Here is a 26,807-nt window from a genome sequence, read left to right as displayed (position 1 = left end):
GTGTCCACAAGATGAATACATGGACGACGGCGAACGCGGCGTGCTCTCCGGAGGTGCCTCCTGTCTTCTACTCCGACGGCCACTACACGTATGTCTGCGTTCAGGGGCCGAACGGCCCGGAATACCTCCAGCGACGACAGGAAGCAACGCCTTTGCACACGCCGACCTCTGGATTTTGCGAAGGGTTTGCGTTGCCCTCGGGTCAAACTGGATCCCTTACGACGGGGACTTTGACCCCGCAAACTACAACATGCTCTACGAGCTGCATGAGTGACTTTGCGCTGTCGTCGGGGTCGGGTAGCGTCGAGGGAGCAGAACGCTCTGCTGCTGTCGCTCAGTCTAATCCCGGCAAGAGGAGACTGGACAGCAACGGCGCAGCGTGCAGCGGTTCACGGGACTGTCATACGGAGGAACATGACACATGCGAGAGAGCACTCAAGCATAGCCGGTCGTTCGGACTGACCCATGTGATGTCCTTTTCGTCGGTAAGTTACGCTTTCTAAACGCGAAAGTTGAAGCTCTGATGCCCGCAGCAGAATCGTGGGTTCTGTGCTGTGGCTGCAGTGTTGTATATTCTGTGAGATCCACCGTGTCGGTTTCCAGTCGTTAGGTACTGGCGGGCAGGATTGAACTTCCACAATGCGGATATATGTACGCACCTGCAAATGTCACATGTTGGGAGAGGATGGGAGGAAAGACGACTGTAGTGTCTGCTGTGCCGTCTGAAACGGCTTTCATTCTGTGAAGGAAGCTTTGTGTTGGCTGTTTTCCCCCACATGTCAGCAACGTCTTCCACTCTGGTGTTGCGATCTCTTTCTTTCTTTGCAGGCATAGTCGAGGGACGCGATAATTTCACCATTCTTTTGTCATTCGATGCAAGCGAGCGAGAGGGTTCTGGAGGTTCCGTGTTCGTTCCATGTCGCGCGTGGGCTATTTTATCTTCGCCTGTCACGTAGTCGGTAACGCGTTGCCTTTATAGTTACCTTGAATTTGGCCACAGCAGGGAAATACTACCTGCTTCAAGTGTTTTGTGACATCCCGTTTGCGTTCACGGATGTTACAACGTTCTTGGCATTAGAACTTGACATTTAACTGTCTTAGGGATGGCAAAGATTGCTCGTGAGGGTTGGGCATGCTGACGTTTTTTTTTGCTGCGGCCATGTGATATGAATATGAATGCATCTGTTCTTGAGGGAATCAGGTACTTTTCCGGAGGCTCCTAGACCGGCGCATACTTTGATGTGTTTTCGTTTGAAAAGAAGTTAAGCATAAATTGTAACCCTCAGAATTCTAATCGAGCATAACAACCCTGAGAAACCGCGCGTCTTCCCCAGAGTGATTACCACCCACGAAATATGTGCCTGTGCATAGCGCACTGAAATATTCTTTCATCAAACAGTCAACTCTAAAGTATCAGTTGTGTATTCATGCGCGTGATTTCTTTGCGTCAGTGACGTTCGTTCCTCTGAACGCATATGTGCTCGTCGCGGTGTCTCCGCAGTGAACGCTCTTCTGATAAGGAAACCTTAAACATCATTGCCAATGTTTTGAACCAAAGCATAGAGAGCGTGTAATGATCCATTGGTGAACGTGAACAACGAAGCGATTCGTCAAAACTTCGTGATAACGGCAGCTTCTGACCATTCCTCAAACTACCCGTATGAAGCATGCCCAGCAGAGGGAAACAGAGGCTGGAGGCTATTGTCGCGGATGAACTGCAACGTGTGACCCGAGAGTTACAGGGCAAGTGACGCCTGCCATGTGTAGCAACCTGTTAATGACGATCCATCTATGAAATTACAGGGGGAGAACGTCGAGATACACGAGGGCGCTAGCGAATGTACCAGCTACTTTCAAGTGTATCGAAGCGCGCCTCCCTTAACTTTTGGGAGGGAAAGGTGGCTGCAGGTGAAAAACTAGGCCGTGATCTCCAATGTATCCTTTTTGCCAGCCCTACTCCTAGTCGAAAAAACGCGTCATCGAACGACTGTACAGCATTACGAAGCAGCGAATACTGGTCACGATATTCCTTCTGATTTTTTTGTCATACACATTATTCATGTATGTGGTTACGGATTTCCCATTTGAGGGTAGACTCTCACTCTTGACCTTCGGCGACCACCAAATATATGTTCTTGCTCCTTTTCGGGAAATTGAGTCATAGCGCAGTTCCCAGTCCAACTTCGCCTGAAAGTGTAACGAAGTTTTTGAGTTTGTTGCCTGTCGCCATTGACGTGGGAGCATTACCGGTCATGACAGCAGGAGCAGATAGCGTATACTTAGTGCTACTGAAATCGTATCCTCGCTGTCCCTCATCAAATATGAATCCGCCTTCGGTGGCTTCATAGATGCAAGTGCTAGACGCGGTGCTGACCAACCCCGTGAGAGCCGTGTTCTTATCAAGGAACGCTGACAGGTGACCCTTGACTACATGCATCCGCAACATAATTTACGTATTCACTTTCGATATTCGAAGAATTTTTACAAAAAACCGCGCTTCAGTGATTTGGGCTGGTTACTCCACTCGCTGTCCCGATAGAGCAGCAGAGCGTACACGAACTAAAGACGTGACGGACGAATCAGGCGTTAGTGGACGGTAGCGTATTAGGTCTTCTACTGCGGAGAAAGAGCAGCCAATACAGAAAATTTCTCAAGCGTGCAGTTTAAATGAAGAAAAACACAAACGAACAGCATCGCGTACAGTTCCGCTGGCGGAAAGGCAGCCCTGTAGCACCACCAGCCGATCACAGGCAAATGGGACCCGTCCCAGGATACTTGGTGAGAATCAACGTTTATCACGAGCGGAGCTTGTATCATACGTTGCCAACTAAAGGCTGCTCTCCCCTCTACATGTGGTGGGTCGCCACGCTTGCAGCTGAGGGATATCGTTTTCGTGTACAGCGCCGCTGTCAGTCATGTGTGTGTCGTGGATGCCAGATTCCTTTGGAATCAGCCGTAAAGCAGGTGGGACATGCTGGAACTCACTGCCGAGAGACGCCTCAAGCAAAACCCCTGGACAACCTGGATTTTGCGAGCAAGTCCCCTCCCCCCCGTCGTTGCTTCCTTGCACTTCTCGGCGCCCCCGACCCCGCCCAGCTGTCCCGGTCCTGTCATCTCGAAAGGCGGAATCCTGTTCAGAACGTGGAGAAGACTCGTGGTTGCTACGTTCCGAGTTTGACGGCGAGCCTGGGGAAGAGACGAGTACTGGAGAAGAGAACTGACTGGCCAAAGCCGTCCATTCCGAACTCCCGACCCTTCCTGAGGAAACGACAGACACCCTGCCGCTTGCTGGCCTGGCCTCGACACCGCAAAGCGCTCGGGTTAAGTGTGCGTTGAGGCTACGTTCATGTCCCTCGCCGGCGACGGCGCCTGATCCGTTTGGGCTCGACAAAGCCGGCAGATTGAAGAAGCTACCGTTTCCAGTTGAGACGGTCGCACAGGCCTCCTGGGCCGGTCGCGCGTTGACCGCAACAGATGGCCCGTCTGCCGCTCCTTTTTCACCCTTCATTCCGGGGACAAGAGACGCATCGGGAAGTTTCGACGAGTGGAGCGACGACCGAGGGCCCTCCTGGCCTTGCGCGTCTTCGCGTTCTTCGCCAGCGACTCCAGGACGGCACGGGGCCGCAATGCTGTCGCCGCCTGGCTGGTCGCGGAGAATGTTGTCTTCCGAAGACTGGAAAACGCCCCGATGTGTCGAAATGCCCGTTTCTTCCGTGCCTCCATCGCGCGGACGTGCTTCGGAAGGGGTGGGAACAGCGGGGGCCGCACGCGCGGATTCGAGAGGAGTCTCCACTGCTGCTTGTCCCTCGCCTGGCCTCGGCGCAGGTTCACGCCCAACATCACTTGCCTGTTCGTCGTCGTTTCCCCAGCTCACATCGCTTTCGCTCTCGAGGTCGTCCCCAGTCCCGAGCTCGGCCCCTTCGAGCTGCGCATAAGGGTGCATCGCGGGAACTGTCTCGCCCCGTGCTCTGGCCGACACAGACCGCGAAGCCACGTCCGGCAGATTCGCCCCAGAAAGGTGGCTGAAGAACAGCTGAGACATCGCCATTCCCACCCCACTCGGCTGCTCGTCGGCGGACCTTCCTCTGGGCGCCGCTGCATTCAACGAATCATGGAAGAAGTCGAGCCCCGCGCCTGGTTCTCGATCGTCTTCGCCGTTGCTTTCCCCATCTGTCAGTCGCGCCTCGAAAACCTGGAAGTCCCTCGCGTCGCCGGCGCGCAAACTCTCATCCCTCACACCCGGCCCAGGCGGGATTGACGCGTCCTGGACCTCCGTTCGGGGTGGAGTCGCTGCACGCCGTTCGTCTGGGGACGAGCGACGCCCTGAAGCCGCGCGACGCCACTGTTCGGCCAGCGCCTTGTACTCTTGGACCTGCTGTCGCAGTTCGAGCCTCTTTTGGATTCTGCGCTGTTCCTCCTCACACGGGCGGCGTTCTGTCCCCTCAGTGCGTTTTCCTTCGGGCTTCTGGGAGCGTCCGGCTCGAACCGCAGCGCCCTCTTTCTGTGCCTCCACAATGAGGCGCATTTCTTCCCTTTGCCGTTCCGTCTCCTCAGGACTCTCTCGCTCCTCCGGTCCCAGCTCTTCGAAGAAAACGGACATGAAGCAGTCGTCTGGGAAAGCGGGGAGCACCACAGCGCCGTCCATTCCTGCCTTCCGGAATTCCAAGCATCCTCCTTCTCTTGTCATGCTCGTGTGGAACGCGATCCGCGCAGTACAAATCTTCCGCCCCACGGCGTGGAGCTTCGACTCCGTTTGCTCCTTCGATCCTCGGCTCTCTTGACTGCCCGCAGCTTCCCGCTCCGCCAGGAACGCGTCCCCAGAACACCCGCGCTGTACAGACACATGGAGAAGCTTCAGGAGAACGTCGCCCGACAGCGGGAGTCCAGGAATCTCAAACCGGATGCTGCCGTCGGATTCTGTGTACACCGGCAGACGGTCCGTGACGTCCGCCGGAACGCACCTCTCGTCAGCCGAACTCGCAAGGTCGGAGACAGCCTCGGCGGCAGCGAACGGCTGTTTGGCGCCGAGGTCGTTCGCGGTCGCGTAGGCATCCAGGGAGGAGAATACCAGCTTGCCTTGGTACCACACTTCAATCACAGGCCTGAACAACGCGACCTCTTGTCCCGCGACGGGTTCCCTCTCGGATTCTCCGTGGACGGGCGACGCGCCAGGAACATTGGCCTCGAGAAAGGCCGGGACGCCGTTCAGAATGATCCTGCGCAGTTTCTTCGTCTCCAAAGACGGCGCGATCGTCTGCCTAACGCAGACATGCTGGAAGAATCGAAGGAAGCGCTTCTGACTAGGCAGCAAGACCAAGGGGTGCGTGGCGTCCACGCCGCAGACGTCCTCCAGGGAACGCACAGCAACCTGCAGAGTCGGGGCCGCTCCCGTCCAGTGAAGATAGGCCGCCACGAAAGTGATGGACCGGGAGAACCCTTCGAGGCAGTGGACGAGCAGCACATTTTCTACGTCGGACTCGATCCACCTGTGCACGCTGAGGAGCAAAGACAACGTTAACGACAACGGCGGATACGGCAGGCCCCGGTAGGCGACATCGAGCACCGCTCCACTTGGGAACAACGGCGCGGCTGGCGGCTCCAGGGCGTCTCTCTCTTCCGGAGAAGCGCTGGGGCGTGCTGGCTTCGAAGCCGGGCACGAGACGTGCTGGTACTGCCGCTCAGACATGTTCAAGATCAAATATTTGTTGGCGTGGTGCCGCTCAAGGTATGCAACGAGAAACCCCGTATTCGGCGCTCCAGGATCTGGGTAGTCGATGATCCATATGTTCCGAGAGACCTTATACATGCCTGCATTGGGCACACCACCCGACAAAAACAGCGACACAAACACAAGTTCCCGGGCACGACCTGTCAGACGTCTCGCAGTTTTTCCTGTTCTCTTTCCCTCCCTTTTTTCTCGCAGCCCCGAACGCTGGAGACCAGAGCGCCTTTTTCAACAGTTCAAGGACCCTTCTGCTGGCCCTCCAGAGTGCGTGCTGGGTGCTTTTAGTTGACCGCAAAACGGTGGGGCGTGAGAACTCCCGGCAAATCCCGGACCTGCGCGTCACCGAGTCTTACGCCTGAACGGAAGCTTTGCTCCCCCTCGCACGACCTGAGGGCAGTCTGTTCCTTCGGTCGGACGTGTGCTCTTCTGCGGGGCTGTACTGACACGAAACGCGCGAGGGACGCACCTGGGGGTCTGAAGAGCTGTTGCGAGGACTGTTCAATGGATTCAAGAAGCGAGTGCGCCGCTGCAGCCGCGATATTGGCCACAGCGGACCCGAAGATCCCGCTGCTTCGACCCGCGTCGAAGAGAAGTGAAGAACTCGGAGTGGACGCCGACGCACTGTCCACGCTCGTCGCCGGGCTGCTACAGACGCTGCCGGTTCGCTGCGAAAAACACGCGGTGCTGGCCTCCGTTCCGTCGCCTCCTTCCCGCAAACTCCCGTGGGGAGCTGGGACAGGCTTTCGCGGAAGGCTCTCACCCTCTGGACCTTCACTCCCCCGAGCCGCCCGCGTTCCAGGGAAGGCCTCTCGAGACGCGGGGGTCGCTCCAGCGGCGTTTTGGCGCGACGCCGCTGAGGCTGCAAACGCTTTGGATGCTCCATCTTTCTCCGGAGAGCCTCGGCGTCGCTGCCGTTCCTGCCCCAGCGAATACGGAACCAGCTGCGGAGGCGCGTCGTCGTGCAGGGAGTGTTGTTTGCTCGAGAAGGGCCAGTCTGGCGGCGGCTCGGAGTCGCCGCTGGGATGGCCAGCGACGTGGAGAAGGCTCTGATGCGCTGAACTGGTCAGACTGCGAACTGCCGATAGGAAATTCATGCTTCAGTCTTCAGAGACTTGCACACACAGACACAACACGATAAGGAAATCCACACACCGCTTCGGCCGCCAGAGGGACTCTGGCGGATCGGCAAAGACGAATCCCTGAGGAAAAAAAGGGCGTTTCCCCGCCCGCCTCCACCCTGACTCTCCGAGACACAGGACACAGACGGGGTGCGCCGCTGCCGAGCTCCAACAAAAATGTGTATCCGTGTGCACAGGTGGACGCAGTGAGTCGGAAAGTGGACGTTTGACTTCCCCAGAGTCGGCTACAGACAGCTGAAGAACGAAGAAAAGCGATACGCGTGTCGTCGTGCTCGCCCCAGGTTCACTTTTTTCTCAAGCTTGGTCTGTCGACGCTTTGCGCCGGCGTGAGGAGGCCGGGGTGACCGGCTACCAAGCTGAGGCGGCGTTTCCGATAAAACGAAGTGGCCTTGGTTGTGAAAAGTCTCTGCTATGCAAGCATTTCCTTTGCGCGTTCTTGCCTCTGTGAGAAAAAAGGAAAATTGACTGGATTGAACCCTTTCTTTGTCGCATCTCTCGGGACCATCGCCTCGACACCGCTTCTCTCTGGGTTAGCTTTTCGCGCCGCGTAAAAAAGCAAAAAGTTGGCGTTGCATGCTCTCCTCTTTCTCTTTGTCTAAACAAGTCACCAAACGCGACTTCTTGTGGAACGCAACAACGCCCCTGGAAGCCTGAAAGCCTGGCGAATTTTCCTGCTCCCTGAGTCAGAACTGGATGATGTTTTGTCGTCGAGGATGGGGTTGAGCATCTCTCTCGCGCTCCGAATTTTCCAGCAACCCGAGTTTCGTCTCTCTCTGCCGTCAAAAACCATCCCATGCCCGTTGCCCCATTTCGTGATGTCTAATGGAGGTTAATGGAAAGAGGCTGTCTGCCAAGCACGGGCAGACGCGTTTCAGTCGTTCCATTCCTTTTTCGTGGCCTCTACGCTCCGGCTTCGACTGCATGTACACACATGTGTAACGCCCCTCGCACCTAGGATGTTTCCTGTTGCAATTCTTGACTGTATTCTTGTGTGTCTCCCTTGTCATATCTATATTTATATATACCATACCTGTTCATGCGTATGTACACAGCCATGTAATCAGGTGTGCGGCGTGAAAGCCAGGGAGTTTATCTTTGCCATCAAGTAGCTTGTGCCTGCTTTTCTGCACTGGGTGCTGTCATTTATTTTTTGTCGCGCCTTTTTCTGGCGTAAAAAGTCCCCGTTCGTTGCTTGTTTTCCATTCCTTCCACAGAACCCCGAGTGGTCGTGTGTGCAGTGGACTTCCCGGGCGGCTCTGCTGCTTTCCAGTCGATTGCTAGCAGAGGTTTTCTCGCCGGCCAGGCGCCAGCAGTTCCGGAAAAAGAAACATCCCTTCGGAACCTGCCTTTCATCCTTCAAAGTCGGGGCAAGACCTCGAGCTCGCGTCGCCTTCCGTTTCTAAAGAAAATGCCTGCCTTCGAGGCGACCTCCGGACCGTCCGCAGGCGGCGAGCGAGAGCGAGGCTCGGGCAGGAAGGCTATCCACGCTTCGCGGGAAAAGACACTCAAGGCCCAGTTTCAGCAGACCATGCCAGTTTTGAATGAGATGCTTTCGCTGCAGGAGAAATTGGAAGGCGATATCCAACACATCGAGGCCAGAATCTACGAAATGGAGGGGGATTACCTTGCAGCTACGGCAGACGTCGGGAACATGATCAAAGGCTGGGAAGGCTACATTTGTAAGTTGAAAGAGATTCACGGCCCTTCAGGACCGAAACTCTCAGGCGGTGTTTTGATTTGCGTGGAGGAAAACCTTTACAAAAAAGTTTTCTTCTTCCTACGCTTCTCCAGTTTCTCTCTGGTCGAGCGCATTTGTGTGTCTGCGTCACCTTTACGAAGCTGGATAAATGAGGTCGTGGTTGTATATACACGCCAGCGGGAGCGCCGGTTGATGTGAAGATAAGGTGAAGCTCCGTTCGTGGACTTCCAACGCGCTGCCACGGATTGCATTTATGAATTCGAGAACCGCGGGGGTGTTTCGGCCTGGCGCCCACAACAATGGCGACGTGCCGTGTGCAAATCCTTCCCGTCTCCGCAGCAGATAGAACCGTTTTCCCAGGCTTCTCGTGGTTCAGACGCATCTCTCAACTCAGTCAGCTGCGGCTGTCCTGCACACCTTATCTCTGCCGTACCCGTTCAAGCCCCGGTGGCGCGTGAAAGCTGTAGGTTGTAACTGACCGGGCGTCCACGCGTAGGTTCGTTAGTAGATAGGCCTGCGTGCTTCGGGCGGCGACGCTCCTCAAAAAATGCTCAGGAGCCCCGCCTCGGTCGCGCGTGGCGTTTGCGCCCTCGAGAGTCTTTTACTTTCGTGGTTGTGAAACGATGTGCTTTCTGTGCTTCAGCCTCGAGCACCAAAACTCGGCGGCCGCCAGGCAAACTGTCGACGCCCTCGGGAGCCCAGGACCGTCTCTTTTCCTTGACCAGTTGCACCAGCCGCGTCTGGAGAGAGTTTGGGCCGTGGAGTAAGTCTCGCTTTCGCGTTCGAACCCCGTATAGCCGCCGCAGGCGTTTCCCTTCGTGCGCATGTGGCGGGTGTTTCCCAGCCACTCAAGACGCTGAACTGCCTGTCCGGAGAAGCTCCGAGGCACGCCGCGTTCTCGCCCGTCTGCTGCACGGCCGCGCGGCTCCTGCCGCTGTCCAAGACAGGCTGAACGTTGAACGTCTGTTAATGCCGCGCTACTTCGCCCTGTGGCTACTGGCCACGCTCGCCCGTTTCTTCGTGCACATGACGGACATTCCTTGCGGCCGCGCTGTGTGCTTGGTCGACGTCGCTGCTTTCTCTTCCTGCGTGTGTCGGTTGCAGTCGGTTGTGCCTGTATCCCGAATCCGTTTCGCTCGCAGATTCGGAGCCTTCTTCTGGAGGGTGAACCTGTGGATCGGCGTCTTCGCTCTCACTGGTTTGTGTCGCCCTCTTTTGCAGCCGACGAGGACGCGTCCTCAGCGGCGCATGCCGCAGGAAACGGGAAATCTTCGTGGCAGGCGTCGGCCACCCCCTCGCAAGGCAGTGGGGTGGCTGGACGGCATTCCAGTTGCACGTCCTCGTCAGCGCGCTCGGCGAAGCGCGGCCCGAACAAGCACTCTGGCCACGTCATCAAGTCTGGGGAGAGAGGCAGCAAATCGGCGAGCTCCGCGTCGGATCCGCTTGGAAAGGCCTTCTCTGGAAGTGGAAGCAGAGACGACGCCGAAGGAACTCAAGCGCCTGGCGCGAGCGGCGCGTTTGTCGACGAGTCTCAAGCTCGAGGAGCCGGGGGAGTAGCTGTATAGGTGCCTCTTTCGGCCGTGCGTTTCCTCCGTCTTCGTGTCCTTCGACTCGCCTTTTGACTGCCAGTTTGCGAAATCCGGAAAGGGTGCCAGGGATGAACAAGATTCCACGAGTTCGTGGACTCTCTGGCCTTCGAGGCTGACGCTTCAGTCCTGCTTCGGTGAATCAAGAAGACTGCTGGGGTGCGACGTTTTTCGGTCTCCTCGCACGCAGATGGCTTCTGGTGTGTGTGCCGTATTCGTTCACTTTCGGACTGCGAAACTCAGTCCCCAATCGCCTTGTCTTTTGCGCCGGTATGAATGGAGGGAGACCCGCTATGCTCTTCTCCGTTGGGGCAAATGTTGCAGTCTCCGGCGTCTTTGCGCGCGGTTTGTTCTGCGTGATTTTGCCGGTTTTTTCGAGGCATCTTGCATTCCTCTACGTTCACTCGCGCTCCTACCGCTCTATTCCAGCTCTTCCCAACAGTTTAAAACAAAAAGCGTTTCAATCTCCTAAGTTTATCGCGCACATCCTTTTGGTCAGTGTGCGTACACGTAGAGTTTCCGCCCTTCCGCGCGCGGCAGACACCATTCTAACCACGCAGACTGCGTCTCGAACGCCGCGTCGCTCCGTCTGAACTTAGACCCGTGAACCTGAAAACGATTTTTAGGAAGTAGCTCTTGACCGTCGTGGCTGGGAGCCAGGAGGCAACCCCATCGGCGACTCAAAAGGATTTCTGTATATCCACTTCCGCGAGCGGGACGGAGTTTCCGCGTGAGTGGACAGAGATCAAGGAATTCAAATGAGCAAGCGCCTGGTTCGCATTGTTTGAGCTTTTGACAAAGTCGCATGAGGAAACTGGTGATTCAACTGGGCCAGCGACAAGAGATGAACAGACAAATGTCGCCGATCCGGATCCTCAAACTCTCCACGGGCGAACCTTCCGACAATGCAGATGTTTCGTCTGCCAGCAGCTCCACAGTGCTTATCCCTACTCTCTACGAGTGACCGATAAAGGCACACACAGACACACGTTGACATATATATATATATATATTTGCTGCAGTGGGTAGAAATACTCGTGTGCACCCATATCCCCCTCGAAAGGTACGTGCCTACAGATGTGGAAACCTATCAACACATACGTATGTGTGTGTGCAGAAAATGTCATCGAGTGTGCATATACAAATATGCATCTCTATATATACACATATATATATATATATGTGGATGTGTATATTTGTGTGCATATGTGTAAAGGTACATGATAGCAAAAAGGCGACGTCAGCGGCTTTTTGCGTTTCACCCCACGCCTGGAAGGTATGGCGCGCGCCGCTTTAGCCTTTGAGAGTCTGTTTAGGACTCGTCAGACGCGGAGTCTTCTTTCACGGGCTCAAACAGTTGAGCGCCCCAGCCCGCGACGCGTCCGAGTTCCAGCAGCGCTCGAATGCTGCGTAGGTCCATGAGGTCGTGGGCAAGCTCGTAGGATTCCTCTGGCGCCAAGACGTGGCGAATCGTGAGGGCCGGGAATTTCTCCTTCAGGAGAGCAATGTTCTCGAGGGGTACCCCGGTGTTGTCGAACAGGTCATCGGCTTCGCTGTCTTCGTCGGTCATTGTCCCCTCCGTGTTGGGTTTGTCAGCCTCGACGGAAAGAATAAAGTCGACGGAAACGCCCTTGCCCCCGGCGATCTCTTCGTCGGAAAAGGGATTCTTCGGGCTACGTCTGACTCTGTCTTGGCAAGCACTTAACCCAGGCAGGACGTTCAGAAACGTGTTCACCGCTCCGTCAATCAAACCCTCGAGCTTCCCCGTGGCGTTCTTGAACGGAATCGGCGGGAAAGTCCCAGGGATCGCCGTCGTGCCTTCTAAGGCGAGCATGAGCGGCGTGCGCGACTCGGCGGCTGCGGCGTCCTCTGGAGACTCCTGCGTCTCGGTGCACACCGAGCCGGCGTCGCCAGTCTTGCACTGATCCGTCTCCAAGTGCGACGGGCGCAACGTCCACGAGTGTCGGCCGCCTCCGAGCTTGCTCGCAGTGAGGACGGCAACTCGCGGTTCGTCTGCATCGGACGCGTCGCCTGAGACTTCTTTTTTCGCCAACTGGGAAATCTGAGACCTCAGCGTGGCTGCGAGCCGCGCGGTGTCGCACGAGTGCGGAAGGGGAACCTTCAACATCTTCGCCACGTTCGTCGCGTACTTTTGAGACTTCTGGATCCACTTCATCGTCGCGCGAATGTCCATCAAATCCTTCATCCCGTTCTCGCACCGCATGAAGTCCTCCTCCTTCAACCCCTGCCAAAACCTCCAGAGGCTCTGGCCGTAGTCCAGCTCTCCGTTCTGTCCTGAAGATACACCCCAGCAGTCGCATACCTCTCTGCATACTGCTCAAGTGCATGCAAAACGCAGAGATGTGCACATGCAGGGTGAAACAAGTCACAGCGCGTTGACTGCGCACAAAGAACTACGCACGCGCAAAACGCCGGGGATACCGTGCCTGTTGCACTCACGAGCCCCTCCAGTTTGTCCACCCAAGTGTGTATACGTTATATACATATATATATATATATATATATGCAGGTATGGATGTGTGCATGCACAAACGGATGCTCTGGGATAATCCGGAAACGCGCTGCCGACTGGAGCAATTTCCCAGTGTTCCCCGGTCTTGGACAACGTCTCTACGCCAGAGGTCGAGGCACTGCGCTCCCGCAGAAACAGATCGAGCGGCGTCACCTCTCGACTACGGATAAATGCCTCCGACTACGGCTCGAGCTGTCTCCTCCCTGCCTGTGGACAGGCACAGGATGAGGCCTGCACATGCAGAAGTGCTACGCGATGGGGGCTCTGCCTGGGAGACTGAAACGCGCCCGCAGGTCAACCCTGTACGATTCAACCCGGTGCATTCGTGGTGGGCTCAGATACTCTGGACCAACCGATAGGCAGTCCCTGCATTATAAAGATTGTAAGTACAAAGCGTCTGTGTACAAAAGATCCGCGATCCCGCACTTTTCCTCGATTTGCGCGAGCGCGAGCCGTTTAGGGTTGGAGGCCGACAGCCAGATCGTTGTCTCGAGAGAGACTCGGGTCGGTTCCTGCCCCGTTGAGTCTGCTCGTTCCTTTTCATTTCCGCCGTGTCTCCCTTACCCGGTTTGAAGGGAAGGCCGAAGGCTGCCTGTACGCCCCCGAACCCAACGCCGGCGACGACATCCCACTTCAGCTCGCGTCCCTGCGCCTTGTACTGTTCGGCGAGTCCCACGACGGCGCCTGCCTGGAACGCAGACCTTGCGCCTCCTCCGGAGAGAACGAGGAGACGGCAGACTGCTCCGTCTTCGTTCGTCTCGGCGAATGGGTCAGCAGTTGCCGCCCCTTCCGCCTCGCTGTCTCCAGGCTTCTTCACGAAGTCTTTGATTTTGGACAGCACGATCTCTGGGGGACCCGTCGCTGCGGGCGTCTTCGGAGTCTCTGCGGTGGAACTCTCGGCTGCCTCGCCGTCTTTGTTCGTGCTGACTGCCGTGTCGGGCGGTGCGTTCGCGAAAACCTGCGGATCGATTGTCGGCCGTTCGATCTCTTTGACGTCCATGTACGGATCCTGCATGAATTCTGTCATGATGTCGTTGAGTGCAGTGTTGTTTTTCGAGATCATCGAGAAGATTTGGTTCACGAAATCCGGAGACACCTGGTTGGTTCCCGAGTTCTGCTGCGCGGCGGCCTTGTTCAGCAGCTCTGCGAAGTCCTCTTTCTCCTCGCCGCTCGCGTTGCCAATCTTCCCCAGAGCAGGAAGCAAGTTTGCCAGATTGCCGAGGTTAGGATCGCCACTGCCGCCTGCTGAACCGAGGTTGTCGAAAAGCCCTGACAGGCCTTGCAAGTTGTCGAGGCCGCCGCCCAAACCTGCGCCGCCGCCGAAAGAGCCAAAGAGCGAAGAAAGGTCGACGTTCTCATTCTCATCGGCATCGTCGTCATCGTCGTCATCGTCGTCTTCGTCTTCTTCGTCCCCCAAACTGATTTCGTCTGTTTCGTCCGCACTCGCTTCTTCCCCGGCTTCTCCCGAGGCGAGCGGGGCGGACTCCTCGCCTGCGCTGTCGGCGACACTAACGCACGATTCGAGAAGGCAAAATGCCAGCAGCAGGGAAAGGAAAAGAGAAAAGGAAAAATACAGCCTCGCGCGTCTCCCTTTCATGGCGCTGGCTTTTGAGTCTGCAGGAAAACCAATGAAAACAGAGGCCGGACTCGGCACGCAGACGACACGAGCGGCGGGCGCCCTGGCTACGCGGATCCAACCCGAGAATTTTCACTTGTAGGAGAATTGGGAAAATGCAGTGTCGCTTCGAGAAAACAGACGAGATCGCTTCGGGGAAAAGAAAAAAGAGACGAACCTCACCCGCAAACCTTCAGCACGCCTTGGACAAACGGGAAGGGCTGTGGCACGGCAACGCGCGTGACACGCAGAAGCCGCCTCCTAATCCAGAGATTTGCGCAAAGAAATGCAAGTGCAGTCTTCCAAGGAAAAACAGGAGGAAGATGCGGTGACCACGACGCAGGGAGAGAGATAACGCCACCGAAGGCTTTGATGTCGTGTACCTCACAACCGAAGCATCTGCCTCTCGGAAACTCACAGAAAGCAGTCCCCCGTCGGCAGAGGGTAAGCTGCCCGCGCGTCAACAACGCTGTTCGTGCATTAACAAAGATTCCTGGGGTGTTAGAACAATATCTTTTATGCGGAAGGCACCGTCAGGAATGTGCGTGTGTGTTACTAACATGCATGTGACAGTGTGAGACACCGTGGAGGGAGTCGATGTCTCGCACGCGTGCTCACTACACACACACACACACTGAAGAAAGGCACGTTCCTAGTGGGGAAAAAAAGAGAGAGAACTCTTGAAAGTGTCTTGCTCCTTGTGTCGGTAGGCGTCTCATCCTTGGACGGGGGCGACTCTCGCCTTGTCGCCACCTTTTTTCGCTGCCTTACCAATACGGTATTGCGGTTTCCCTCCCCCACCGAAAACGACTGCTCGCTGACTGGCCGTTTTGCGACCGTCCCGACGGTGGACGGTGTGTTCTGTTCTGTGGTGCCGTCCTCGACGGAAAACCCGGGGCAAACCTGGTGACCATGCCGCCTTCGCGAACCTTTGGAGGCATTCGAAGGCAAATACACTGCGTTTCCGATTAAATAAGGGGGGGAAACGCCTCGGGAAAACGCGAAGAAACTTGGCGACACGCCGTGCCGGGGCTTCCAGCAAACGCGGTGCGTGGGCTGAGCGAGCGCTCCCTCGTCAGACTTCACAAAGAGGTTTTAAGCAGAGGACTCAAAGACAAAGTCAGTCTGTGGCGCCCAGAAGAAGGAGAAACGCGCGTTTTGCTAATGCGGGGCAAACTCCGTTTCCTGTCGTCTCCTTTCAGTTGCATTTCCCGGTCGAGTGCGGGATGTCGCATGTGCAGGGCGAAAGACAAAGCGCTTTCGCGCTAGCGGGTGACTCGGCGCTAGCTCTCTCTCCCCATTCTCCAAAAGACCAAAGCACGAAGACCAGAAAAGTTGGGAGTTCGTGCGACGGTCTTTTCCGTCCTACACAGAGGTGGACTATACAGTGCCGTACTTTGGTTCGTGTCTTTTGGCATCAAATGAAGCGTAGAGAAAGCACACAGCTCTTGCGCGTGTTTCGCTGCCGCCATTGCGTGTGCTCTCGCGTTCTGCCTGCGAAGCGGAAAACGAGAGGGGACCTCCGGTCCCAAAGGTTAGGTCGGCATTGACTTATTTTCAAACTTTTGACCGTCTGTAGAGCGAGTGAGGCCTGAGTTGAGGAACCATCGGAACACCAGGTTTTCTGTCTGTTCGCGGGTGTGTGCTTTTGACTCGTTCTTCAATAAAGATTCAGACAAGTGAATGAAGCGTGCTATCGCGTTCGTAGCACATTTGTGTTCTTTTCTCAAGGGTTGTCGCGCCTTAGGAAAAATCGAAACAGAAACAGTGGGAGGCTTGATGGTCGGATGCTTCTCCTGTCGTTTTCCTCCGCGGTTTTTAGTCGGCAGCCGGAAGAGACAAGGCACGGTGGCGCCGATTTCGCGCAAACGTTCCTGGTTTCGATTCTTCTCTCCTTGGCTTCTTTTTGACGGAATTTCTGTGCTGTTGTCTCTCTGGAGTGTGTGCGGCTCCCGTATTCCTTGATACAAAGTCCGTTCTGCCGACGCAGCACCCGCCGCTTCCAGTCGTACGCTCAGGTGAAGCGTCCGTGGCATCTCAAGGGGCTTCGCCAAGACTTGGCCGTCGAAGCTTCTCCCGGTCTTGTCTCAGTTCCCACCTTATTGTATCTAGCTCTCTACATGACCGTATCCATTTCTGTACACTCGTTCGCGCGCTCTGTGCACGCATATATCCCTTTCTGTGCACTCGCTCGCGCGTGCGTTCGTACTCGATTTCAATTTCAGGCCATATGTGTGTGTAGTATATGCATCTAGTGAAGTTTTACGATATATATATATATATATATCTTGGTCGGGTCCTGGAAGGCACGTTTTTTGACACATTTCTCGGCTTCTGTTTGTGAGTAGTCCCTATCGACGTCTTGGCTACTGGTGCCTCTTCCCTCTTGGCTCTCCTCAGTTGTCAGTAACAGCGGGAACGAAGGGAAAAAACTGGCTTGGCATACCAGGGAAAAACTCTCTCATCGCATCAGCAGCACACTCGCGTGGCCTGTCTGACCTGACGGAGTCTCCTCGCAGCGCAGCAACTGCAACTTCGTTTGCGAGCTGAGGCGAAATCTGAACACTCGCGTCTGCGCTGCGGGCTTCTCGGCTCCTCTCGCGTCCCCACTCTCTTCGCCCTTCTCTGCTTTGCCCCCCTTCTCCGCTTTGCCCGTTTTGGCCCCGCACCCAGTTTGATCTTCTTTTTCCCCTTTTTTCCCTGCCAGCCGCTTCTTCTGGGTCGAGACAAAGACATTCAAGATCTAAAACAACTGAGAATGGGGTTCTTGGAGGAAGGCGCGCCGCTGGCCTGGAGAGCCTCGGATAGATACAGAGCGACAGTGAAACGGAGAGGCGTCCGCGAATTCTTGAAGCTGTTTCGCCACTTCAAAGACAACCAATGTGACCGCGCCACTCTCTGTTGGGGCGACGAACTAGGTCAGTGCGTGTCCTCGGAGTCGCCCGTCACGCCGGCTGTCCTGGCGCCGCAAGTGTTCCGTTCGCTTCTCGGCTGCGAATGCCAGAATTGTGTCTTGGCTAGACGATGCGTGCGCTCCCGGGGGGTTCCCGTCCGGAAGCGGCGACCCATCGCCACGGATCCTCATCGCAGCCTTTCTGGGTCTTTCGCTTTCTCCGGCATTCCTGCCTGTGCGGTAGCCCTTCCGAAAGCATTCGCGTGGCAAACGTTCTGAGGGACACAGAACCTTTCGGGGACAGCGCGAAACACTCCCCAACTTTTTCGAATGCACGGAGAACAGTCTTCGCACGTGTCTCCGTGTGACTCGTGTCCACAGAGTTCTGCCTCGTCAAACTGGATTATGACGCCCAAATTCCACGGCTTCTGTTAGCCGCCGAGTGTACGTCCTGCTGGAGGCTCTTACGAGTTGAAAACAATACATTCGTTTCACGCCTGCCTCGGCACACCATCTCGAACAAGTTCCTTTTTCAGCAACCTGTGGATTACGCGGTGCCACGCAAGCCGCCTAGAGGAGCGCTGAGGTCGTCTCACAACGTGGTTCGTTTTCCCTAAGCCCCTCAAACTTTCTATATAATGTGTATATAAAATAAATATGCATGCGTTACCTATACGTCTCTATGTAGGTATGCGGACTTCCGTTTGTTGCATATATATAAATGCATATAAATACTTTTTTATCTTGAATGTGTAGTCTGCATAATTCTGTGGACGTCTCTCGCTCCCTATATATATATATATATATTTACATGTATGTCTCTGGAGCTGTTCTGGGAGGCGTCCCAGAATGTGTCGCTTCTCCGTTCTCCTCTGGTTTTCCCACTAGGCGTGTTGGACGAACTCCGGCCAAGAGAAGCTTTGCTGTCGCAGGCCCTTTCGTGTGAGCCGCCGCCGACGTGGCGTCGCGTGTTGACTCCGCCTGCGCAGTCGCTGTTGCACAACCTGACTTCTGTGGATAACGGCCCGGGCCGCTGCACTTCGTTCTCTCCTTGTGGCGCCGCCTTCGCGTCTTCCTCTGCGCGTTCGAGCCAGAAAGACAGCGAAGGAGAGCCGCGCAGCAGCTCCGGCGCACCGGCGTGGCAGATCAGTGGATGGCACCCCGAGTATGGGCGGCACATGGTTGAAGCCATCCCGGGACAAGCGTTTCGTCTGGACTTGGATTCGCTCTTCTACCTCCTTCCCTCCATGCAGATCCGACGAAAAAAGATCCAGGTGCGCTCAAACTCTGCGCTCGTGTTTGTACAGCCGGCGCACTTGACAGACCCGCCGCTGAAACACGGGACATCCACCGCGGCGCGGCACATGCGTGTGTAAATATGGAACCACATTTGTGTATAGGCGTTGCGCATGCGTTGCGTATGCGTCTATGAGAGACAACCCCCACGGTTTTTCATCGAGAATCGGGCTGGTTTGTACCTCGATGTGAGAGACCGTCCCTCCACGGATCCTGGGCGTATGAGTACTCGTCAACTACAACCGCCGGACAGGCCTGACGTGGGTAAACGCTTGAGCATAGACTCCGGCTTGGCGTCTGAAAGGGCCAGCTTCTTGCGGTCTTCCGCGTTTTTCTCCCGTACCCGAAACCCGCTGGTCTGCGAGAGGCGGCTGCGCTGGGTGGACAGAGCCTTTTTCGTGCATGCGTCTTCGTCGCCACGGTTTGCCCCGTGTACCTTCTGGCTTCGCAGGCTGTTATGCCACCAGGCTGCCACGTGGTCTCGCTGACGAGTTTTCCCACGATGGGTGCACTCGTCTCGGACCTTGCAAGGCCCGGCTCTGCAGAAAAGCCGAACGCTTCGTGCGACGAGCCGAGCCGAGCGGGATCGGGAAAACGGGGATCACAACCGAATCGGCGCGCTGCGGTCTCCGCTGTACCTACACTTTCCCCTGGAGACTTCGCCTCGCCCCCCGCCGTTCCTGATCCTCTTCGCGGCTGCAGCAGGAGCATTTTTGTCGGCGACGGAGTCATTCAAAAGCACCCGCGGTTCCGCACCCTCACTGCGAACATCCGCGAGTGCGTTCTGAAGCCACAGACCGAACGCATCTAGCGGGAATGCGGCCTTTGGCACTTCCAGGCGCGTTGGCACAGCCGGCACGATGCATGCACATGTGCCAATGCAAGCACAACTGTCGACACACGCATATGCACACGCAGAGACATCGTCCTGCTGGTCGTGCATTTCTCAACGCTTTTGCCTGGACCGCTGTCTCTGGCAACACCTCTGTGGCGCCGCTCTCTGTTGCCGAGAAGACGTGTCTTCATTGCCTGAACGCGTGTGTGGCGATCCTGTCAGCGTGCGCTGCGCGCCGCCGTGTTCTCCTGTGAGAGCCGAGCTACGAGGGTGGACATGCTCATATTGATGCCCGCAGCTGGACTGATCCCTCTGCGTTGCGTGTTCCGGTTTCGTGTTTTAGGCGGCGAGGCAAAAAGGTCGACATTACTGTTCCGCTGTTTCAAGATGTCTGCACATTTCCTGGTGCGGAAGGAGCAAGCAGGAGTGGCGCGCCTACTGGCGATTCAGCCGAGGCGGAGATGCCACAAGGTAAAGCTGCTTGGCACGGGAAACGGCGCCTCGCGACGAAACACCTCTCTCCTGTGCATCTCAGTCGAATCTCTATGAATCTATTCATCCATGCAGAAATGCATATCGGACATACGTATGAACACGCAAATATAAATATATATATATATATATATGTATAGATATTTGTGGATTTACAGTGCATGTAAATCTGTGGATGTATGGAGAGTGAAGTGTGTCTTAGTATTTGAATCGCGAGAGACCGTCGGCGCAAGAGAGGATGGGCCTTTCTCTGGGGATTCGTCTTCTTCAGAGGTATCTTCGCCTTCCACACTGCGGCTTCTCGCTCCTTTGCGTTCAGAGGAGGAGTTGCGGCGGCAACTCATGATGGAGGGAAAGGCTCTGCATGACGGGCGATCGATCTACATGGACCACATGGCCTTCGGCATGGGCATGCACTGTGTGCAAGCGACTTTCGGCTGTCCCTCCCTTTCCGATGCACGATACCTGTATGATCAGTTGGGTGTCCTTGCTCCTTTGTGGCTCTCGGTAAGCCAGCGGCGCTTCTGAGAATGCGTGCCGCTTCCAGAGGGGGGGAATCCTTTCTAGAAATACGCTGGCGCGTTCGCGTTTCAGGAGCGCACTGGTACCAGAATTCTCCTGGAAAGAGATGCTCTTTTGCGTAGGTACAGTCGACACAGGGAACCGTGTTTTCAGAGTAACCCGACGCAGTATGCCTCCTGAACTGCTGGAAAACCTTCATCAGCGGCGTCATCGCATGCATCCTAGGCCTACCACTCTCCCTGTATGTATGTGACCGTAGATTCACGGGTCTGTCAGCTCTCGAGGCTCTGGGATGTCAAACCCGCTCCTTGGGAGGATTCGACTGTACGCGTCTTCTCTCGCGTTCGGTGTTAGAAGGTTGTTATCTGGTTAGGTTTGGCAACGTGCGGGAGACTCTCTCTGTGTCGGAATGCCTTCCAGCTGACTGCGGCCACGCCGTTCCTTCGGGGGCTGGTCGCGGCGACAGACACGCGTTGGGCGACGATTGCCGGCGCTGTCGATTGCCGCACCGAGGAGGAATTCAAGACTTTGCCCAAGTCTCGCTACGGCGCGTTCTCGCTGTATATAGGTGACCATGCTCCTTTACGAGATGTAAGCGTCACGTTGTCGGGGAGTCGTATGCAGGAACTCCGGGAAGACGCGAACCGGGCTTGAGTCAAATGCCAGTGACCGAGCCCCTCAGCGAGGTCGGGGCTCCTCGGCGGCGCAGAGAAATAGGGGCGTTGCACACGTTCACGTCGCGCTCAGAACCGACGATGTTTTCTGAGGCGTTCTGCAGTCTTGATCCTTTTTGTGGGACCTACTTACGATATGCAAACCATTCGCAGCCTGCATGCATAGATATGTAAAGGCGTTCTATCGAGAGTCGTGTCTTTAAAGAGTCCTCTTCGGTGCAACGGAGAGGCGGTTAAAAAAGAACTGGGTCTTTTGGCGACCGTTGCTGACTTTTCGCATGGCTGTCCCGCTCTTTTCTTCGCATGCCTCAACAGAACATCGACTTCTACAACGATGTTCCCGCTCCCGCCGACCCGCGGGCGTATGCGGCCTTAATTGCAGGCGGAGTTGATCCTATCCTCGCTCGCCACGTCGCGTTTTTGTTTGTACGGGACCCGTTGGTGATCTTTCGAGACAAGGTTGTGGAGTGTTCGGAAGAAGACGAAGAGGCAGTGCGGCGCCTCGAGGCCGAGGCCCAGGTCGACTGGGGACGGGATGTCTATGACGAGAGGTATCAAACGACAGCGGACTTCGAGAACCTTCAGTCCACAAACTGGAATTCCGTTCGATTCAAACCGCCGCCGTCTTTCAAAAAACAACTCCAACAAGCTTGGGGACAAAACCCGAATTCGGGGGCAAACGAAGACGGCACGCAAAGCCAAGTTATGCAGACGGGAGACGGGCGGCAGCTGAGAAACGAGGGAGAGGAAAATCTCTGCGCAACTGTACAGACACACGACAAGAGTGGGCCAAGTGGACACGCCATCGAGTGTTGGAGGGTCGAGTTCCGCACACCCGAGATCCAGCTAACGGACTTTGAAAATGCTGCATGCATTGCGCTCATCACGGTCCTTGTACAGGTATCGAGGTCTCGAGAATGGAACCAAAGCTTCAATGTGCAAATGCGAAAAATGCGAGAGTGGTTGCCTACATGTAGCCGTTCATGTAAAAGAACCAACACTGGTGTAACGCACATGCAAATACACATGCCTACGTATATATATATATATATATATATATATATATATATGGAGAGTGATGTCATCATGCATGTATACTGTGTGTGGAATGGTGCATTATCTACCGGTGGCGATTCAGCGGCAACCGAGCCTGTAGTGTTCCGGCGGGGATATGCAGCAGTAAAGCATTTCGAAGGCACGCAGGCACCTGAACGAGAGCGGGTTGTTTTGACGAAATGCAGCCGCAGCCATCGTGTCTGGGCCGGAACTCGTGTGCCTGATGTCTGAGTCCAGTACAACAGTATTCCGTACATATAGGCAACAGTATTCCGTGCATATAGTCGGTTGTCGGAGCGTCATATCTGTAAGTATAGATATACCCCCCGTGTGTGTGTTTTACGTGGGTTGTCGCAGTGATAGAGACGTCGTATCGTAAGTTGCTGCGTTTTTGGTTTCACTACAGGTTCTTCTAGAGGAGCGTTTCGACTTGTATATTCCCATGTCCTTGAACGAGGAGAACATGCGGCGTTCGAGTCAAATCAATTCGATCATGACGCAGAAGTTTTGGTTCCGTAAAGACATCAGATCGGCTTCTTCCGATCGCTCCTTTGGAGAGTTCTACCTCCACGAAATTCTCTTTGGCGTTCCCATGGCACCCGGACGCCAAACACCTACTGTCGCCCTTGTTCCGGCGTGTCTAAACTACATGGAGCGAAAGCTGCCTAGTAGCTCGCCCTACGCCACTGCACAACTTTTGGAGTTTTTCGATTTTATTCGTCATCGATCGCAAGGCATTCTTCCGACAAATGCGTCCTTCTTCCGAGCTTACCTAGCTGCACACCCTGACTACAAGCGTGATTCTGTGGTATCCCAGACAATAAGCTTTGGCGTATGTGATTTAGCGGTGAAGATAGGGCAAGGCGCTGTTCGCGTTGATGAGCTTTTTGGGCCGTTTGCAGATCGCGTGGGAATGTGGATTTCAGTTGACGGAGATATCCAAACATGCCTGGGCGTTTCGAGGCCCGTGGTGACGTCTGATTTCCCCTGTCCACTCGCGGGCGGCATCGCGTCTGTGCGTGAACAGCACTGTGATAACGTTCCCGCTGCCGAAGATTCTCAGGCGTTCGTGCTTGGGATGAAGCAACGAACTCCAGAGAACCCCTTAGGCAGCAATGGCGACGGAGTTTCCTTTTCCCCGGAAGAAGACTGTCCCTGCGATTTTGAGAGAACCACCATGAAGGGTTCTCTCTGCTTCGACTCTGGGCTCGCCTTTTACCTCGGAGGCTGTGTACCTTTCACATTGCAGAAGGCATGGAAAGGCAAAAAACTTAAGAGTTATCTTGGCTTCAGATATGGGGAAATCGTCGGTGAAGTGGCAAAGAGAGATTTCGGAATCCAAGAAGACCCCAACGGCGCCATCAAGTGCGAATTCCCTGGCTCATGTCGCCGCCCCAGCACGATCACCAATGAGGACGCGACATGGGCATGGATGCTCTCCACTGCAGTGGGAGGGCGTGACACAGACACTGGCGCTTCCGATGAGAATGGGTCCACTTCTTGTCCAAGCTTGGGCGAGATCTGTGACATTCCTGACGAAGCAAAAGCAGAGAAAAGATATAGTGGATCTAGTGAGCAGGAGGGAGCCTGCTCTCAGGCATAAATATAGGTATGCTGTCGACGATCTGTACCTTTATAGGCAACGTGCTGAATTGTCCTTTTGGCTTATTTCGCACGGTAGCTTGGTATCCTCCTAGTTGAGAGTACAGCACAGAAGTATACCTGCGCAGATATACCATGGATGTATCTGTGAGTGGGTAGGTGATGTAGAATTGCCCAGTTGAACGCAAGCCACAAAGCGAGAGGTTTTACGCCGATAGTAATCGCCTGGCGATTCATCGCTGGTATTGTGGTCGGCATAACAAGAGACGTCGGTGGATCCCATCTGCGTTTCCTTCGTTATGTTCTTGCAGCCCAGCTCCTTTCCGAATTCTCTTTCCGCAAATAGGAGCTGCTGGCCGGATCTAGAGCGGTCCTCCCCCAGCAGATCAACAACTTCCTCTTCAATCCCCAACCGATCGTAAAAAGCGCATTCTGTACCTGGATGACATATGCCTACTACATACCTTGACATCTACATACATATATATATATATATATATATATACTTTGTTTGTACGTGCAGATGGGACACAGAAATGTTGGTGCATTTACGTCGCTCTATAGAGACCCCCCAGAGAACGCACTTGGGGATGAGCAGTGACGGCACATGCTGTTCATGCTTTCATCCGGATTCCTGGAACGCTCGGCGGGCATAGTGAACATGCTGTAAAACGGAGAAAGGAAAAGCAAAGAAAAGCCTGGGCGTTCACACATATTTATATATTTGTGTGTGCAATGCGTTCACTAGTGCGTGCACATCCGGTATACGAAATCTGCTGACGAATGTACCTGTCCGCCGTAAGTACATACGCACAGTGAATCTGGAGCCATCTCTCTTGCGAATTATTGATTTCGATGTTCAGCTCGTCAACAAGGGACGAAGCGATAGGCGTCAAGTGCTTCGTGGTAATGTAGCCTTCAGTAGTTTTCCCTCCAGTCTAGGAAAGTCCATGCTTGCTGCATTCGGTTGAGGTCTCGCTCTTGCATGCGTTCACGAGGACTAAAAGAGAAAAACACTCTTTAGCACCTCGTTTTCCACAGAGAGGAGCTGGACAGACAACAAGAAGAATACGTTTCACAGAGGAGTTTGGGCCCCCCTCTGTACGGCAACAGCGAGTGGTTGTGTGAACGAGCCCGTCATGCTTGTAAAGCAGCTTAAAGTGCCGCGTGCTCTCGTGAGAATGTAGAGGCATGCGGACATAGATAAGTAAGTAGATATGCCGGTGCATAAGCTCGGGACGAACTAGGCATAAAGATGGCGTTGTGGGCGTGGAATTGGCCAAGCTTACACATGGAGTGTCGCAAGAGAAACCGTCTACAAGAATAAGGAGTTCCGTCTCAGCTCTAACGTGATGCGCGGCGTAAGATAATTTCACCGGTGGTCTTGCGAGTGCCCATTGGAAAAAACCATTCCGCCACGCTGGATTCTCATTCCGGACTGTACAACAAAGATTGCGTATGTGAATTGTACGCTGAGTATATGACTGTGCCTGATGGTAATCCAACTTGAAAAAGATTTTCGTTTCCACCGGTGTATCGTCTACATAACTTGCTCTAGTGATTGCGCTCTCAAAATGTGCCGGGGGAAGAGATACGAAAAGCATCACATATAAGGATATGCTTTCTGAACCACCCTCGCCAAAGAGTGTCTGTGTCGTACAAATAATTTGGTAAACTAAGCTTCTCTTCGCCAAAGAGTGGCTGTGTCGTACAAATAATTTGGTAAACTAAGCTTCTCTTTTCCGTCCGGCTAATCGTATTCAAGCTGCCTCTGTCAGTATGCGATGCCAGTCAGACTTTCTCCATCTCGAAGGCAGCACTGTAGCACTGGTCGTACGAGAATATGAGTTGTAGTTTTGTTGGACCATCACCACGATAGGTAATAGAAATCTACGTGCCTCGCATGTGCGTAGTAATAAAGACTATTTCTATATTGGCTGCGGTGGAGGAGTAGCGTTTGAAGCTATTTTCGCAAAATGGAGAACATCATAAATCCCGAAGGATCAAGCAAGTGTCTCCACAGGTCTCTGCAGCACTCCCAGAAACCAGGATGCAATTATCATCAGATTATCTTCCTTGTTGATGTTTTAGGTATTCACAATCAGCCTCTGCTTGTGAAGTCATTGATATCGAGTTATGACTGCAGACGGCCGCCTCGACCAACCTTTCACTGTCACGTGTTTCGCGGTTGGGTGGCGTGTTTTCCATAGGTTTGTTCTCCTGCGCCGAAAACGGATGTCCTCGAACGTTCGGCTTTCACGTGCACAGGAGAAAATCTAAGGGTCACTGAATTTCGCAAAACGGACCCGGCAACGGCCTAAATGTATTTAGGGTTCTGATCTGCGGTGCACGGCAATCGAGTTTTTTCCTCGATCCTTAACTGTCTTGATTGATAAACTGTGTCCTGTAATCAAGTAGGGGGAAACGCAGTGTAGCGAGGGGCAAGTTACAGTATAAATTCCATCCATGCCTCTAATTATTTGTGCACGCGTTGTCAGTTGGCATGGCCAATAAATCTAACAGATGGGATATACACGTCTATAAAAAGAGAGCTTCGTAGAGAGAGGTTCGGGATACAGTTAGAGATAGACGGATATGCAGAGATGTAAATTGGGAGATATTGAAGATTTCTGCTGGCCCGCTGAGTTTGTGTGATACGTATCTTCAAAACCTCCCGTAGACCCGGTCTAGGGGAATTCTTCACCAAGTAGTTGAGGATAAACAGTGGACTTTCATTTGACCTGCCCGCTCTTAGTCACTCTTCACGGGATTTTTTGACGTAGTTCATTCCCTATCTCGTTGCTGAAGGTTTTTGTCTAGCTCGATTGATCGAGAGGCGGCATCACAAGACACGCTTGCACAGAAGTAGACTACAGCACATAAGTGATCTGGTATTACAGAGATTCCTGGACAGTCTGTGACCACATGTGCAAATACTGTTTGCTACTAGGGGAGCCTGGGGCGTTCTAGCAAGTGAGAAAAATGCGCGACAAACTCCAGTGGAGCGCGTTCTTTGTTGAAAAAACCGTCTGCGTGTGTGTTGTGTGGGGCAGCTTCTCAATAAGTCCAGATACAACTACATTACCCAAGCTGGCAAGAGAGATGCCTCCGTGCAGTTTTCAAACGGGGGCAACAGATTT

The 26,807-nt window shown here is 54.4% G+C and overlaps 5 protein-coding genes across 5 annotated transcripts; 3 read left to right on the top strand and 2 right to left on the bottom strand.

Annotated features, from left to right (window-relative positions):
• Positions 1-11: 11 nt before the first annotated feature.
• Positions 12-834, top strand: NCLIV_032590 (conserved hypothetical protein; the record flags this gene model as incomplete). Its single annotated transcript, XM_003883455.1, has 2 exons — positions 12-485; positions 829-834. The coding sequence occupies 2 exons, from the start codon at positions 12-14 to the stop codon at positions 832-834; spliced, it is 480 nt and encodes a 159-aa protein (XP_003883504.1).
• A 1,324-nt stretch (positions 835-2,158) lies between these two features.
• Positions 2,159-6,819, bottom strand: NCLIV_032580 (conserved hypothetical protein; the record flags this gene model as incomplete). The annotated part of the gene is made up of 3 exons (XM_003883454.1): positions 2,159-2,427; positions 3,343-5,808; positions 6,192-6,819. The coding sequence occupies 3 exons, from the start codon at positions 6,817-6,819 to the stop codon at positions 2,159-2,161; spliced, it is 3,363 nt and encodes a 1,120-aa protein (XP_003883503.1).
• Positions 6,820-8,272: 1,453 nt separating this feature from the next.
• NCLIV_032570 (hypothetical protein) lies at positions 8,273-10,128 on the top strand (the record flags this gene model as incomplete). The annotated part of the gene is made up of 3 exons (XM_003883453.1): positions 8,273-8,543; positions 9,207-9,326; positions 9,785-10,128. 3 exons carry the CDS (start codon positions 8,273-8,275, stop codon positions 10,126-10,128), a joined length of 735 nt encoding a protein of 244 aa, XP_003883502.1.
• A 1,333-nt stretch (positions 10,129-11,461) lies between these two features.
• Positions 11,462-15,238, bottom strand: NCLIV_032560 (hypothetical protein; the record flags this gene model as incomplete). Its single annotated transcript, XM_003883452.1, has 4 exons — positions 11,462-12,444; positions 13,247-14,190; positions 14,481-14,558; positions 15,201-15,238. 4 exons carry the CDS (start codon positions 15,236-15,238, stop codon positions 11,462-11,464), a joined length of 2,043 nt encoding a protein of 680 aa, XP_003883501.1.
• Positions 15,239-17,055: 1,817 nt separating this feature from the next.
• NCLIV_032550 (putative gamma-glutamylcysteine synthetase) lies at positions 17,056-23,668 on the top strand (the record flags this gene model as incomplete). Its single annotated transcript, XM_003883451.1, has 9 exons — positions 17,056-17,215; positions 17,572-17,634; positions 18,079-18,464; positions 18,938-19,263; positions 19,665-19,792; positions 20,133-20,320; positions 20,756-20,926; positions 21,325-21,909; positions 22,472-23,668. 9 exons carry the CDS (start codon positions 17,056-17,058, stop codon positions 23,666-23,668), a joined length of 3,204 nt encoding a protein of 1,067 aa, XP_003883500.1.
• Between the last annotated feature and the right edge of the window lie 3,139 nt (positions 23,669-26,807).

Source organism: Neospora caninum, chromosome VIII (assembly GCF_000208865.1).
Source record: "Neospora caninum Liverpool complete genome, chromosome VIII".
Taxonomy (NCBI): Eukaryota; Apicomplexa; class Conoidasida; order Eucoccidiorida; family Sarcocystidae; genus Neospora; species Neospora caninum.
This window is presented reverse-complemented; position numbering and strand designations above follow the sequence as displayed.